We start from the raw sequence: 17,857 nt of genomic DNA on the forward strand, positions 1-17,857 counted from the left end.
AAACAAGAATAGGTCAGAAGTAATCCTAAAGTACTCCAAAAGAAATCAGATTAGATTACCTTAAAATGTAATCCAAGATATTACATTACTGACTACAATTTTAGCCGACGGTGGCCCAGTGGTGCACAACCCAGCAAAGCAAATAAAAGCTGAAAACAACTATATTTAAGCCCATTTTTACAATAAATTCTCCTCCCTGCTCAGTCAATGTCCACTTTTACTTTCACATTCTTCATGCATATCGCCCCCTGCTGGGCAGGAAGAAAAATATCTACCAAAAATGGACTTAAATATTGATCTGTTTCACACCCACATCTATAATATCACTTCTGAAGACATGGAGTAAACAACTGGAGTCTTATGGATTAATTTTATGCTGCCTTTATGCGATTGTTGGAGCGTCAAAATTTTGGCACCCATTCACTTGCATTGTATGAACCTACAGAGCTGAAATATTCTTCTAAAAATCTTCATTTGTGTTCTGCAGAAGAAAGAAAGTCATACACATCTGGGATGGCATGAGGGTGAGTAAATGATGAGAGAATTTTCATGTTTGGGTGAACTATCCCTTAAAGCAATAACACAACATTACAGCTACAACACAACAAAAACTGAGCTACAACCACAACACAACAAAACTGTCAGTAAAGAGAAGATTTAGTTTGTTGTGCTGTAATTTCATTGTTACAGTTGAAGTCAGAATTTTACATACAATTAAGTTGAAGTCATTAAAACTCATTTTTTAACCACTCCAGAGATGAACGTAGTTTGGTGTGAAAAGAGCAAATCAATCCCAGAACAACAGCGAAGGACCTTATGAAGATACTGGAGGAAACAGGTAGACAAGTATCTATATCCACAGTAAAACGAGTCCTATATCGACATAACCTGAAAGGCTGCTCAGCAAGGAAGAAGCCACTGCTCCAAAACTGCCATAAAATAGACTACAGTTTGCAAGTGCACATGGGGACAAAGATCTTACTTTTTGGAGAAATTTCCTCTGGCCTGATGATATAAAAATGGAACTTTTCGGCCAAAATGACCATCGTTATTTTTGGAGGAAAAAGGGTGAGGCTTGCACACAGAAGAACACCATCCCAACCGTGAAGCATGGGGGTGGCAGCATCATGTTGTAGGGGTGCTTTGTTGTAGGAGGGACTGGTGCACTTCACAAAATAGATGGCATCATGAGGAAGGAAAATTATGTGGATATATTGAAGCAACATCTCAAGACATCAGCCAGGAAGTTAAAGCTCGGTCGCAAATGGGTCTTCCAAATGGACAATGACCCCAAGCATACCTCCAAAGTTGTGTCAAAATGGCTTAAGGACAACAAAGTCAAGGTATTGGAGTGATCATCACAAAGCCCTGACTCTCAATCCGATAGAAAATTTGTGGGCAGAACTGAAAAAGTGTGTACGAGCAAGGAGGTCTACAAACCTGACTCACTTACACCAGTTCTGTCTGGAGGAATGGGACAAAATTCCAGCAACTTATTGAGAGAATCATGTGGAAGGATACCCAAAACGTTTGACCCAAGTTAAACAATTTAAAGGCAATGCTACCAAATACTAACAAAGTGTATGTAAATTTCTGACCCACTGGGAATGTGATGGAAGAAATAACAGCTGAAATAAATCATTCTCTCTACTATTATTCTGACATTTCACATTCTTAAAATAGTGATCCTAACTGACCTAAGACAGGGAATGTTTTCTACGATTAAATGTCAGGAATTGAAAAACTGAGTTTAAATGTATTTGGCTAAGGTGTATGTAAACTTCTGACTTCAACTGTATGTGGCTTTATGTTGTGGCTTAATTTTGTTGTATTGTGGCATTTCTGTTGTATTGTGTCTTAATTTTGTTGTGTTGTGGCTTTTCTGTTTTGTTGTGTCTTAATTTTGTGTTGTGGCTTTTCTGTTTTGCTGTGTCTTAATTTTGTTGCGTTGTGGCTTAATTTTGTTGTATTGTGGCATTTCCGTTGAGTTGTGGATTAATTTTGTTGTGTTGTGGCTCTTCTGTTGTGTCTTACTTTTGTTGCGTTGTGGCATTTCTACTTATTAGCTTAATTTTGTTGCATTGTGACTATTCTGTTGTGTTGTGTCTTCATTTTGTAGTGTTATGACTTTTCCGTTGTGTTGTGTCTTCATTTTGTTGTGTTGTGACTTTTCCATTGTTGTTTAGTTAAATTCTGTTGTGTTGTGGCTTTTCCACTTATTAGCTTAATTTTGTTGTGTTGTGACTTTTCCGTTGTGTTGTGTCTAAATTTTGTGTTGTGGCTTAATATTTTTGAGCTGTGACATTTTCATTGTATTGTGGCTTAATTTTGTTGCACTGTGGCTTTTCCATTGCGTTGTGGCTCTTCTGAGTGGCTACAAGAAGCTACTCTGAGAAACTGAAAAACAAGTTTTCAGCTAACAACCCTGCATCAGTGTGGAGAGGTCTAAAAGACATTACTAACTACAAGACACCATTCCCCAACACCGTAGGGGAATGATAGTTGGCTGGCGACCTGAATGTGTTTTACTGCAGATTTGAAAGGCCCAATCTCACACGCCACACCCGCTCTGACCTTCACTTCACACAAACATCAACGCATCCTAAAACTCTCCTCCTCCCCCCTCCTGCCACTCAACCTGCACATAAGGTCTGTGAAGAGGATGTGTGCCGGGTCTTCCGGAAACAAAAGACAAGGAAAGCACAGGGCCCAGATGGTTTTTAATCCACTTGTCTAAAATCCTGTGCTGACCAGCTGGTCCCCATCTTCACACAAATCTTCAACAGATCACTGGAGCAGTGTGAAGTTCCCTGCTGCTTCAAATGCTCCACTATTATCCCTGTCCCAAAGAAACCCAAAATCACAGGACTCAATGACTACAGACCCATCGCTCTGACGTCTGTAGTCACGAAGACATTTGAGAGACTGGTCCTTCAGGTGGGCCAACACATCACTGGACCCTTTCTGGGTCCCCTTCAATTTGCTTATCGAGCAAACAGGTCTGTGGATGATGCAGTCAACATGGGATTGCATCATATCCTGCAACATCTGGACAGACCAGGGACATATGCAAGGATCATTCAGTTTGGCTTTCAACACCATCATCCCAGCTATTCTCCAGACTAAATTACACCAACTTTCTGTTCCCATGTCTATCTGTCAGTGGATCACCAGCTTTCTGACAGACAGGCAGCAGTTAATGAGACAGGGGAAATTCACTTCCAGCACCTGTACAATCAGCGCTGGTGCCCCCAGGGATGTGTGCTTTCCTCACTACTGTTGTCACTGTACACAAATAACTGCACCACCAAGGACCCCTCTGTCAAACTCCTGAAGTTTGCAGATGACACTACTGTGTAGGTTGGGGAGGTTGAACAGCTGTCTGTCTGATGCAGTCAAAACAAACTGGAGCTGAACACGCTCAAAACAGTGGAGATGATAGTGGACTTTAGGAGGAACACCCCAACACTAGACCCCGCTCACCATTCTGAACAGCATTGTAGAAGCAGTGGAGTCATTCAGGTTCCTGGGCTCTACCAAATCACAGGACCTGAAGTGGGAGACCCAAATTGACTCCATTATGAAAAAGGCACAGCAGAGGTTGTACTTCCTTCGCCAGCTGAGGAAATTCAACGTGCCACAGGCGCTGCTGACACAGTTCTACTCAGCAGTCAATGAGTCTGTCCTCTGCACTTCAATAACTGTCTGGTTTGGTTCAGCTATGAAATCGGACATCAGAAGACTACAAAGGACAGTTCAGACTGCTGAGCAGATTATTGGTTGCCCCCTGCCCTCCCTTCAAGAACTATACACTTCAAGAGTGAGGAAAAGGTCTGGAAAAATCAGTCTGGACCCCACTCACCCTGCCCACTACCTTTTTGAACTGTTGCCCTCTGGCCGACGCTTCAGAGCTCTGAGCACCAGAACCGTCAGGCACAAGAACAGTGTTTTCCCCTCAGGTTATCCATCTCATGAACAGTTAAAACTGCCCCACTGAGCAATAATTATGTGCAATACACAGCTTAGTCTATTTATATTTATCCAACATATCCTACCTCTTCTGCCATTACCTTCCCTTGCATCTGTATATAACAGATTTGTATTTATACATACGTACACCAATCAGCCACAACATTAAAACCACCTACCTAATATTGTGTAGGTCCCCTTCGTGCCACCAAAACAGTGCCAACCCACGTCTCAGAATAGCATTCTGAGATTATATTCTTCTCACCACCAGTGTACACAATGGTAATCGGAGTTACCGTAAACTTTGTCAGTTCAAACCAGTCTGGCCATTCTCTGATGACCTCTCTCATCAACCAGGTGTTTCCGTCCACAGAACTCTCGCTCACTGGATGTTTTTTGTTTTTGGCACCATTCTGAGTAAATTCTAGAGACTGTTGTGTGTGAAAATCCCAGGAGATCAGCAGTTACAGAAATACTCAAACCAGCCCATCTGGAACCAACAATCATCCATGCGATTATCTAATCAGCCAATCGTGTGGCAGCAGTGCATACAATCATGCAGATACAGGTCAGGAGCTTCAGTTAATGTTCACATCAACCATCAGAATGGGGAAAAAATGTGATCTCAGTGATTTGGACCCTGGCATGATTGTTGGTGCCAGATGGGCTGGTTTGAGTATTTCTGTAACTGTTGATCTCCTTGGATTTTCATGCACAACAGTCTCTAGAATTTACTCCGAATGGTGCCAAAAACAAAAAACATCCAGTGAGCAGCAGTTCTGTGGATGGAAACATCTTGTTGATGAGACAGATCAAAAGAGAATAGCCAGACTGGTTCGAACTGGCAAAGTCTATGGTAACTCAGATAATCGTTCTGTACAATTGTGGTGAGAAGAATATAATCTCTGAATGCTATTCTGAGATGCAGGTTGGCACTGTTGTGGTGGCACGATGGAGACATACACAATATTAGGCAGGTGGTTTTAATGTTGTGGATGATCGGTGTATATATTATGTTTTTGTCATATTGTGTACTTCTATATATACTTATAGTTTCTATTAGCTTTTTATTTTTATTCTATTTTTATTATCTCTGTCTTGTTGTTGTATTATTTCTGCACTGGAAGCTTCTGTCACCAAGACAAATTCCTTGTATGTGTAAGCATACTTGGCAATAAAGCTAATTCTGATTCTGTATTGTTGTAGCTTAATTTTGTTGTGCTGTGGCTTTTCCACTTATTAGTTTAAGTTTGTAGTGGCTTTTCTGTTGTGCTGTGTCTTAATTTTGTTGTGGCTCTTCTGTTGTGCTGTGTCTTAATTTCATTGTGTTGTGGCTTTTCCATAGTGTTGTGTCTTAATTATGCTGTGTTGTGGCTCTTCCGTTGTGTTGTAGCTTAATTTCGTTGCGTTGTGTCTTAATTTTGTTGTGGCTTTTCGGTTGTGTTATTGCTTAATTTGTTTATTGCTTAATTTTATTGTTGCTTAATTTATTGGCTTTTGTGTTATGTTGTGGTTTAATTTTGTTGTGCTGTGGTTTATTTACGTTGTGTTTTCATCTTTTATTTGGTTTGCCAATATTGTTGTGCTGTGCACCCCTGGGCAACCGTATTAATCACCAACAGATTACAATTCATAAGTAATCTACCCAGCACTGTCTCTGTATTAAAGACAAATTGACCTAGGACAAAACCCCCCCAAAAAAAGACAGAATACAAAACTTCCGTCACAATCAACATGTTAAGATACTTGCAGTGCAAACAAGTACACACTACTCCAGGTCGCTGCTGTGGAAAGCAGCAAAGCAGTTGCGTTCTCCTTTCAAGCACAGGAACACATTACATGACACGCAACGCACGCGGGATCTGCCGGCGCAGTGCTTTCTTCTGCAGCGCATTGGATTTTTCAATTCAACCATCTCAGGCAGGTGTCGAGCAGAAATTGTCCGGACCGAAATGTGTGGGATAGCAGTGAACCGACATCTTTTGGCAGGCTGACCACCAACACCTTCCTCCCCATAAAAAGATGGTACAAAAGGGCTGTCGGTCATAGCTAGGTATACTTGAGCCACTATCGTGCGAAATTCAAGGAACTCCATTGTGCCGTTTTCCAAGTTGTCTTGTCGATACAGTAACCAGCTGTTGACTAAAGCCAAATCAGTAAAGTGCATGAGCATCCGCATTGTCCACCTCTTGGTTCGGCTGCTCAGACTATAGGAGGATATCATTCGTTCTGCAAAGTCAACTCCTGCCATCTTTGCTTTGTACTCATGGACAACACTTGGTTGGTTGATAGTCACAAATTCCTTGGCTGACTTTGACCAACGCTGATAGGTGTCATACGGCTGTTCACCATGGACAGTGGAGAGCATCAAGACAGGTTTGTCCTCATACCACTTCAGCACACACACCTTCCCATCTCTCCTGACAACTGACGCAGTGGCACCTTTTCCATGCAGTTCCATTGTTTTGTCATTTGGAAGTTTCTTCAGTGCCTCAGCTACCCGGTTCTGCAAGACAGGGCCAGTCACGTACACCTGCTTCTCAATCATGTGATCCAAAATTTTCATGTTTGAGAAGAAGCGGTCACAGTAGATCTTGGAACCAGGATGCAGCGATTCAGCCAGATGTGCTACAACCGTGCCCCCAAGACCCAGGTCTTTACCCACCAAATCTTGTGAACACAGAGCTTCTGCGCCTTGATATACAAGAAAGTCCAGCACAATCCCACTAGCTGAAGCCAACACAAAATTTTTAATGCCAACAGGATTGGGCTTACTTGGCAAATACTGCCGAAATGGACAGGCACCAGTAAATGAGACCATCTGTTCATCGATCGACACGCATTCTGGTCGAAATTGAAGCAAGCAGCCTTGGCGAATGCGATCCAGAAATGGCCTCACCTTCCAGAATCGATCAGCCATCTTTGTCTGATCAGGAACATCACTGTCAATGACCACTTTCAGGCTGCTTCTCAATTTGAAAAACCTGTGACGAGTAATGCGGTTGCTAATTGCAGGGATTTTTAGAGCATTGGACCAAAACATTCTCGTTTCTGGATATTGCACACATGACATCAAAATAGACGCTCCAAATAAATGGTACATCTCAGTAACGGTAGTGTTGAGTGGTGTGCCAGTGGTAACCAGTGCTGTTGCGTTTGAACAATCAGTAATGAGCTTCATCAATTCTGAATCGATGTACTGATTAACATAGTCCACTGGCTGCCAACCGAGTCGATCACTGAAAGTCTTATCTTCAGCCTGGAACGGCACCAAGTCTGGAGTGAAGGCAGTGCTCACCCAACGTTGTTCACGGTGTCCACTGGGTAGATCATTGTCATCATCTTCGCCATCTTCATCGCTTTCATGATCCAGTGGAGGGTAATCATTGATTATATCATCATTCCATTGCCCTGGGTCAATTTCCTCACCGTCTGACATATCCTCTATGTCAGAGTTGTCTTCAACTATTGAGTACAGCAAACTTTCAGCTTCTGACATACCATGATGTGAACCTAACCAATGAAAATGAACGCCATATGAGATGCAATAAAAGCTCAATTAAAATGTAACAAAATGCACAACAGATTTGCAAATGTGGAAAGTCATGCAAAATATCTAAACACGCTAGTCTGACTTTTGTGGGGATAAAGTCCCACTGTCCTCGTACGAGTACTACATGTGTAACAGTGCGCTGAAACCGGCACATCAGATGAAACTACAGATGTTAGTGTTTTGACACAAGCACATTTCAAAACCTGATGAGGTTTTCTTACCAGATGTACTTTTGTTTGGTCTGCTCCCATAGAAATACTTCACAGAATTTGATGCCAAGTTGTTGTCACATGATTCTGTTTGTTGATAGTTTAACCCTTAAATGACAGCCTAGAGCAGGGCTACTCAACTTCAGAAAGTTCATGGGCCATAAAGCAGGATAATTCTTTTATATTAACCCTTTCACACATACAAACCGGTGTGATTACACTAGGCTGGTGGTCAGACGCACATGATCAAACCAGTGCGATCTGCATTTATGCTGCCATTTACAAGCAAAGAGGTACTGAAGCTGTTGTCATAATGAATCAGCTGCTCAAATAGTCTTTTCAACATCACAATATCTTTATTTTTTGATGTTACAAACATTCAAATAATCACCAAATAAAAGTATAAAGCCGTTACCAATTGATACAGCGCTGCAGCGATGTGTTCTGACGTCAAACAAAGAATATACAAACTAGTCAGTCCACTCAAGCCTTCTCCTATTCCATCCATCCCTCATTCTCACCACTTCCGGGGCTGAGAAAGTGGAAAGGCTAGGTTTTTAGAAACTTCTATGCTTCTATGCTATGACAAACTAAGAATCCCATGCTGCATTGCAATGTAAACAAACAAGGTGGCGCGCATAGCCGGCAATCACGTTAGCGATTGCATCTTATCTATCATAATCAGTCATTATAAACATCTAAAAATCACATTATATGTTTTATAATATATAATTTGTCCTCCGGTGCATCTGCTGTGAAGTGTAAGGTAAGATTTGTGGTTAGACTGTATTTTACAGTACGTATACTTTCAGTATACTTACCCAAGTAATATTAGGTAACAACATGTACTTAATATGGGTTAAGTTTAGGGTCAGGGTTAGGTTTAGAGTTAGTACCTAGTAATTACTATAGTTGTTGTAATTATATAGTACGTAAATGTTGAACAGTACTGTAAAATAAAGTGCTACCAGATGTCAGTACAGGAGAAACTTGCGCGTAAAAGGGTTAATGAGGCAAAAAGACAATAGGTGCGTTTCCACTATCGGGCCAAATTAGGGCGTGCTAGTGCGTGCCAGGGCCAGTTGCGTACCCACTGTCACATTCGGGGCTTCATCGTGCCTCCTCTGGGCTTTTTCGGGGTCAATGGCCTTTGGCCCGCCGATTACCCTTGGGCCAAACAAGTCCAACTGTGGAGTGAGGCGGGTTCAAAGTCAAAGGTGGAGTTTCGCTGAACTTCCCAGGTTATGTATCCAGCACACAACGGTTCAGGTTTGGGGAAAAAAGAAAATGCGGCCACAGTTCAAATCCGTTAAAACACCCAGTGGACAAAGTGGTGCCAAAAGAAATTACTTCCCATGGATCCATGAACTTTCATACCAGGTGTGCTGGGACATCGTCCCGCTGTTAGCGGAGAGACCACTCGGGACACTATGTTACAGTCGATGAGTTTTCAACGCTAACTTATCTTGCTGTTTACATTCGATATAAAATCGATATTCTAGATAATTAGATAACATGATACCTCAGCTTGAGCTTCCCTCTTGCTTGTGAAATGGGTGGGGTGTGTGATGATGGCACCGCAGCGGCATATTAAGGGTGGGTTTTAGGGCAATGCTGCGGAGTTATTGGCCCGAAGGTGGGAACGCAGATCGATTTTGGTCTTGCGGCTCAAGGTCCAAGGCTGTTGACCCCGGCTGGCCAGTTGATATCCCTGGCTCGCACTGGCCCGAGAGTGGAAAAACGGCTAACATGTCATTTTTTAATAAATAACCCTCTATGGACACATTGGAGAAAGAATCGCCAAAGGCTAATAAATGTTTGTTTTTACTCGCCAGACTTTTAATGACATGTAAGCGTAATGCAACTGAAAAATATATTAAGCAAACCGGGAAGGGGGCATCTAGTAGTACTATATATATATATATATATATATATATAGTAATGACTTCATGCGCTATAGTATGAGTGTATATTTTATTTCATATAGCTCTTTTTACCATTTTAATACAATTTTAGCTTTTTAAAATTTCTTAAATTCACATTCTATCAATGTATATGTCATTAAATTACATTTTTAATACTGATACAAGCTGATGTTACTGTTTAAAATTTCATACATATTTTAAACAAAATATTCACAAGGTTGGAACCTAAAAATGAAAACAGAATTCTACATTCATTCAACATTTAAGTGCTATTATATAAAAAAGTACCATGTTAAAAATAAAAAGGTTTATGGGGCAGGGCTTTATACAGGTTTCATTTTTACCAAACCCCTGCACAGATGCTGCAAGAGCCTTTTTGTTAAATTCTTAAATATTTACAGTGTTTGTTGATGACTGCCCCTTTAAATATTTACACATTTATTAAACTTACTACATTTTGATACATGTTTGTTTATATGCATTATTTGTACAATTTACAAATATTTACATTGAGTTTATATAGATATGTATAACAAGTGATAAAATGGTACTGTCTCTTTAAGAGAACCGGCAGCAGTTCCGCGAGCAAGTGTTTACGGTTGGACGAAAACTGAAGAGAGAGTAGTTACGTGTTGTTTTTACCTCATCCAAAGGATTAAAAAAGAGACATTATGGAATGAAAATGCAGTGCGTGGATCTCATCTTTGGACACACATTATACAGAAACATCTAGTATAAATATTTATTGTACATGTTCTCGATTCAAATCCACAAGCTCTCGAGTTTCGCAACACTTTTTACCTCCCAACAGACGTCATACAGGCGTGTTACACTGGTCGGTAGCCATGCTGTAAAATGAAGAATGTTGTGAAAACAGTCCGTGGAAACGTTTAAGCAAAATTAGAGTTGGCGTGGTTAAATGCAAGGTAAATATATAATGGCTCAACTAAAGCGATGGTGGCACCACGATCCACGACACCTCAGGACCCACTGCAGCCAAATAAGGTCAATTTTGTTCGAGTGAGGCTCATGAGACACAGCATGCAGTGAAAGATCTCAGTGCTAAAGTTCATTTTCGCCACTACACAACTCAATCACTGGTGAGAGAAATCTGGATATTTACCAGCCAGTGGCTAATAACAAAAGTTTTTTTGGTGCACAGTGCAAATTTTCGTCACATTTTAGAGTGATTTACTTCCTATGCAGAGCGCTGATACATCAAGAAAACTGTGGAAGTGTAGTAGTTCAACTTGCTCGCAGTACTTTTCCACAACCCACTTTCTACCACATTTTTTGCAATACAGAAAACAGATATGATCAGTTCTCAAAGTGGGCAAAAATTGTTTGCAGTACTCACCTTGGTTGCATATCATTAAGTTTTTGATCAATTTAGTGTTTCATAAATCTCTTTGCATGTAAACATTATGACACAGCTAATATGGGTACTGTCTCTTTAAGAAAAGTGCATTGCGTAACAGTGTAGTTCTGCGCAGTTTTTCTTTTGAGAGCTGTAAAGGCAACTCTTACCGTGACGTTAACATGTCAGTCAGACGTTTCCTTTATATCTGAATGAACAGTTCTTGGCCAGAATAAGCTTATCTTCAATATGCAGAAGATTACAGTACTTGTCTAGTTGACTGGACAGCACTGGATATGATCAGTTCTTTTGTCACTGTCAAAGATTAATTAGTCTTGCATAGCTAGTCCTATGACTGTGGCAAATGTCTTGGCCAAGAACCGCCCATTTTGACAGGAAAAGCTAACTGACATGTTAAGCGACCAATAACAGTTGGTTCTGTCATTACGGAGTGTTTAAGGATGGGGGTTATCGGAGGTGTATCGTACCATAATAAATGACGACATAGGGGAAAACAAATTGTGAGACAGAAAATGTGTAGAAAGTCTAAGTACAGTACAAAAAACCTTAACCCTTTAAGCTCTGAAAGTGTTCTTAAAGATTTCCTGTTTCAGTGGCATACCCAAAATTAAAGGCTTATAACTCAAAAAAACAAACAAACACACAAAAAAACAGGAGGGTCAAGTGCTTGGTACCATTGTACCAAAAACATATAATTTTTTTTTAATGATACAGATTATGACATGAGAATCTCAGCCTAAGAAACTGCTGAAAAATCAAATTTCGTATTTTTCTGATTTGATATTATATATCTCTGGGTGTAAATAAGGTGGCTCTGAAAAATTTTGTGTTGATACGACAAAGCAATCAAAAGTTATAACATTACAAAAATAATTTATCTTAGTGTCCAAAAACGTCTCCAAACAAATAAAACATAATAATTGTACATAAGAACTAATTACACATGCAAACACAACAATGACTAAAGGTTTGTATAGCATGCAGACATGATTTTAGTAATGAGATTTCACAGAATGAGTTTCATTCTGTGCCATTTGAGTTATCATTGAGTCTGCATCATGTATTTGGCGCCATCTCCTGGTGGCCATATGTAACATTGTGCTTCATGTGGATTATCTAATGATCTATGCATCTGATTACCTTGTGTGTGGACTCGTTTGAAAGATAATCACCTCCTCTAATGGTATGTAATATTTTATGTTCAGTTTATTTTTCGTGAAGTTGTTAGTGAAAACGCGGCATATAAGCAACACCAATATAATTGTCAAAGACATATACTTAGCTATTACTCGCTATATTTTTGTCTGTGAGTAAAACAAATAGGCTGGTTGTATTCTCCTCTTTGAGAGATTTCCAACAACATATGACACATGACTATTTGATGAGATTGATGTTTTTACTGATTGCAATAATATATATAGTGCAATATTTCTTTTTTTATAAATTATCAAAATTGAACACTTCTGATTTGTCTGCAAATTTCAAAGCACTTGTTCAGTTTTGGTCATAATGTCTACATGCATTGGAAAGTAGAGCTTCTATTCTTTCAAATGACAACTATTTTGTGTTGGTCAAGACTGTAGTTATTAATATATTGATGATTATATTGTTTTCTTGTGGGCCCATCCGAGCTTAAAGTGTTAAGAGACATAAGAGACATAACTAAGTAAACAAAGAAGAATATGCAGCTCTGCTCGTGGATATCCGCTTCACTTTCTGCAACGTGCCTCAAATTAAACTGAATACCTTTTCAAGATTTGAAGTCACTAAAACTGGCAAACTTGGGCAAATTCTGTGATTATTTCATCCTCAAAAGCGCTCATTACATCAACGCAGAACCTTGTGAACACAACTCAGCTTCCAGGCAGACTGATGAAACGTCCTGTGTGCGTCCTACTCGTGGAAGTTCCATAGAACCAGCCAATCAGATTTAAGCTGACCGAGAAATCGTTTCCAGCTTTGTGTGCAATATGGCTAATAGCCCATGGCTCATTCATTCTGAAAACGTTTTTTTCCATTGGATATTTCAATGATCTTGCATTGGGACCTAACACACTTCCACAAACTTTTAACATGCTCAGGGTTGCAAGATAAGCAGGGTAGGGGAGTAACAGATCACAGGTCTTCAACATTGTTTGACCCTGCATCCTTCTGTGTGAACATTGTGTTTTGTCTTTGCTATCGGCTATGCATAATTTCAATTCATTTAAACCAACTGATCTCAGTTCAGGAGACTCTGTGCTGTCAGTAAAGGGTTAAACTTATGTGACAAAACAACATGGTGCTGATCACAGCGAAGTTTGTCTTTGGGAGAAACACCAACAAAACTACATCTGATAAGAAACCTCATTAAGTTTTTACACTGAAACCTGTTTGAGTCAAAAGATTAGAGTCTCTAGTTTCATCCGATATGCCATTTCTTAAATTTTAGCGTTTTATCGAGAAACGCCATGACGCTAAACACAACGACCACTTGTGTGGACTGTATGCTCATTTTCACTTAAAATATCCTATATTCACTGTGCATTATCACACTGAGAATCAATGGGTTCATCCAAAAGCTGAAGCTGTCAGAGGCTTTATATGGAGTTAGGATGAAAATAAGGTGCATTTCTAACTGTTCTGAGATCAGTGCAGACAGACAGCACACTGGAGGTTAAGTCATTCACTAAACAGGAAGCAAGGGAGCATCCTATAGCTCTCTATGCAGTTAAGTGCATTCACTCCTAAAATCTGATCAAAAGTTCAGTTTCAGGCTGCAGATGATGTTTGGATCACTCAACATGTTTGACAGACATGTGACAATGATAATCAGTACATAGATTCAGAATTTATAATGTATCATTTTATTTTAACATGGTTGGCAGTGATTGGATGATACAGTCACGCTCAGGTCTCAGGAGGTTATAGTTAAAAAAATCTGCCAGTGCTGAAGAAGTAATCATAAGTATTTTGAGTTTGTATCTGACCTCGAGTAATCTTACGGAATACATTACAAATGACATTTTACAGCATGCATTTTGTAATCTATAGTGTAATACATTTTAAACGTAACCCTGCTACCCTGTAGATAAGAGACGCAAACCCTCAATCAGAGCTTTATACAGTACGTACACAAATTGGAAATATTCCGCCCAATGTTACACTTAATTTGTCCAATCTGGCAACCACACATGCGAATGCGCTCTCTCCCCTTTTCGAAAAAGCTTAGCAATCTCTAGTGCGATATTCTGCTCAAGGAAAAGTCTGGGTTAAACTATTGTGTTTTCCGTAACTCCAGTTATTGCGACAAGCATGTATCTCTCATGAGCTATTCAAACGGGTTTGCACACACACAAACTCTTTATTTAAATGCGCACGCAGTCCTACCGTTGCTCTCGTTGCATCATTCGTTACATCACTGTGCACTGCAGCCAGAGAGAACATTTATTTTTGTGCTGCAATTCAGAGAATTACTGTAAATACCCTTGACAATGGACACCTGCCAATTCATGCATACTTGAAATTGATAAACATGATGACAACATCACGTGGGCGTCAAAAGATGGCTGCATGCCGCCCACGTGTTGAGTAGCGCTGGCCTAGAGTGTCCTGAATTGAGGACAGCGGGTTTAAATTAATTTAAATTATGTGAAGCGTACAGAAACCAAAATTCAACGTCCTCATATGAGGACGTGGGGTTGCATGAGGTTACTTTGTTAGTAGCTTGTAGTGTAGCTAATTACTTTTGTTTTTAAACTACTTAAAGCTGAAGTGTGTGATTCTGAATGAGATTGCAAAAATAAATGAATACGGGGGCGTCTTATGTTGATCAAACAAACAGATGGTCCCGCCCCAAACTCAAGCCATTGCCTGAGTCAATGTTGTTGTTGTTTCGGGCTGGACGGGTCATCAAAAACCTTATAGTGCCACAGAGACACAGTGTGTACTGTTTTCAAGAAAATGTACCTTAATATCTGCATATTAAGCTGGGATAGGAGAAAGTATTTTAACATCTTAGAAGTTACACACTTCAACTTTAAGTTAGTTGGACTGGTGCTGGTATGAAGATGTCTCTCACCCTCTCCAGCGGTACCTATTATTCCAGCGCTGAAACTATCCTGATCTTCCATCTCTGGACCTGATGGACAAAGAGCAGGAGACACCGCAAATAAAAACAGTGGAAGATGGAAAAGCAAATTCAAAATTGTTGTATATTACATTTGACAATCAAAAGTTGTGGATATTTTCAAAATCACAACATTTAAAGACAAGGGGCCTCATTCATGAAACTTTCATCAATCTGTGCATAAATTGGGAGTAATTTGAGCGCAAAATGGGCCTTCCCGAAAACTTTCCTCTGGATTCACAAATGCGGCGTACCTCCCAGATTCGTTAGTTAAACGTGGCTTTGAAGAAGTGCAAGTTCTTTCACAATTATCATAACAAACGACCATGAAAATGACATTTAAAGGTGCAATATGTAACAATTTTCATGTAATATTCGTCTTATTTTTTTCCAATGTGTGAACGGCTTGTAACGCAACTTAAAAAACGAGCCCTTCCCGGACTACCTAGGTTGCCTATTAAAGCCTGTAGACTGATTTTAATGTGAAGGGAGCGGGTCACTTTTGCCGGGAAAATCCAAAGGATGTGACATTTATGCGCGCTCCCGAGAGCCTTCTACTGAATCCCGTCTGGCTAAGCGGGAACGTGATCGTAGTCGAGCAAAACTAGAGTGAACATCGGCAGGGCATTTGATTCCCGGAGGGACCTTCGTTCGGTTTTGGGGATCAAAACCGACCCTGAATTGGCGTTCTTCTTATTGGACAGGTAAACTTACATAACTGCAAAGCATGTGAAATATAGTGCCATAAGGATTGATCTGTGTCATTTTAGCTAACTTGATCTTGCCTGCTAACACTGACGAATCGCAAGCTACCTTGCTTCGTAACTTTCAAATAATTTCAACGATCTTCTCTTTATACTAAAAGTCAGGTATGCAGGATACATTTAAGCAAATACGCTGGTTTCTTGATCGTAGTACAACATATGACACACGAAACATACAATAGTGCAACATAACAGTGCAGCAGTAAACAGTCTGGTGTAGTTCGGTAGTATGTAGCTGTATGTGTGTATCAGTATGCTATGTTAGCTGATAAGTAGTTTTAGTTTAGTCTCAAAGTTTGTATTAAAACAATCATAACTGTGTAATTTAATTATGCTACCTCATCTGTCAGCATGATGTCGGTGAATCACGTTCAGTCTCTTTGTATGTTACGTCATTGTTTTGGTCGATGCTCGCTCGCGTCCCTATGAAGTGTGTGCACGAGCGTGAGCAACAGGTAGCTGCTGCAGTTCACTTAACGGCCACAGGTGTCACTAATAAAAACGGTTTCTGAATCTTACATACTGCATCTTAAAGGAAGGCATCAAACTCTCTCTTTGAACTGCAAATAGGAAGCGTTTATCATCAGTAAACAAATGAAGTGCATTCAAAATGCACATTTGTGGTTTAGCAAACACACTGATGAGCCTTTGACAAGCACTTCTGCTGGAAAAAGCTAGACAAAATTTATGAATCAGAGCTGGGAATAAACAAATAGTAATGAAACGAAGGAATAGATGCAAGCATCAAAGAAACAAACAATTCAATTAGCCTAAGTAGCCATGTAAAAAAACTAAACGAAAACCCGTTATTTTACTAATGTATGTCAGTTGTAAAGTTACCTTAACTTATTAAATTATTCGCTTTTTTTATTTTTTGAGTCTCTTCAAAATGTCGTCACTGCAGATACGGATGTCTTTAAAGGAATATTCCGGGTTCAACACAAGTTCAGCTCAAATCGACAGCATTTGTGGTATAATGTTGATTAACAGCAAAATTAATTTAGACTCGTCCCTCCTTTTCTTTAAAAAAAAGCAAAAATGTGTGTTCCAGTGAGACACTTACAATGGAAGTCAATGGGGTCAAATTTTGGAGGGTTTAAAAGGCAGAAATGTGAAGTTTATAATTTTATAAAAGCACTTACATTAATTCTTCTGTTAAAACTCACGTATTATTTGAGCTGTAAATAGTTGTTTTTACAGTTGTTCTAGGGTTTTAGGGTTTATGGCATTATGTTGTCATGGCAACGAAGTTGTAAAATTGTCTATAACTTTCCACAGATGTGGTTAGTAAGTGATTTTATGACAGTAAAATCATGTTAACACACATATTGTTTATGTCTTGTGTCTATACTTTTGAAACAGTGAGTATTTTAATGTTTACAGATTATTGACCCCATTGACTTCCATTGTAAGTGCCTCACTAACTATGTTTCCATCCAAGGATTTTCAGCGAAAAAAGGTTTAGCGCATCAAAATTAATCGGATGGAAATGCAAATTACCGCTAGAATTTAACAAGTGTCAACATGTTTTTTTAGTTTAACTTTAGCACATAATCCTATGTCGATACGTCAAATGTCATGAAAAACTAGTTTGGAAACACTTTTCTTTAGCGTAAATAATTTAGTATCACATTTGTCCTCAAACAAAACATCACAGCGGAGAGAAACACTTGGACTGAATCAGTTTATTTAAAGACAACGATATTATTCTTGATTGAAGTTTTCCAGACTTTATATGGGTTCGTGTGCCGGTAAAGATTATGCCATCTTTTACCAAAATGGCCAGTAAAAATAACCCATTTTATATTAATCCTGTGCGACTGGGGGCCTGGGTAGCTCAGTGGTAAAAGATGCTGGCTACCACCCCTGGAGTTCGCTAGTTCGAATCCCAGGGTGTGCTGAGTGACTCCAGCCAGGTCTCCTAAGCAACCAAATTGGCCCGGTTGCTAGG

The 17,857-nt window shown here is 39.7% G+C and overlaps 1 protein-coding gene across 1 annotated transcript in view; it reads right to left on the reverse strand.

Annotated features, from left to right (window-relative positions):
• LOC127442762 (uncharacterized) overlaps positions 1-17,857 on the reverse strand; it is a 62,284-nt gene that overhangs the window by 32,856 nt on the left and 11,571 nt on the right. The window contains exon 5 of the mRNA XM_051700931.1: positions 15,095-15,154. Coding sequence (XP_051556891.1) covers positions 15,095-15,154 — 60 coding nt within the window. The remainder of the gene's footprint in view (positions 1-15,094; positions 15,155-17,857) is intronic.

This window comes from Myxocyprinus asiaticus, chromosome 6 (genome assembly GCF_019703515.2).
Source record: "Myxocyprinus asiaticus isolate MX2 ecotype Aquarium Trade chromosome 6, UBuf_Myxa_2, whole genome shotgun sequence".
NCBI lineage: Eukaryota > Metazoa > Chordata > Actinopteri > Cypriniformes > Catostomidae > Myxocyprinus > Myxocyprinus asiaticus.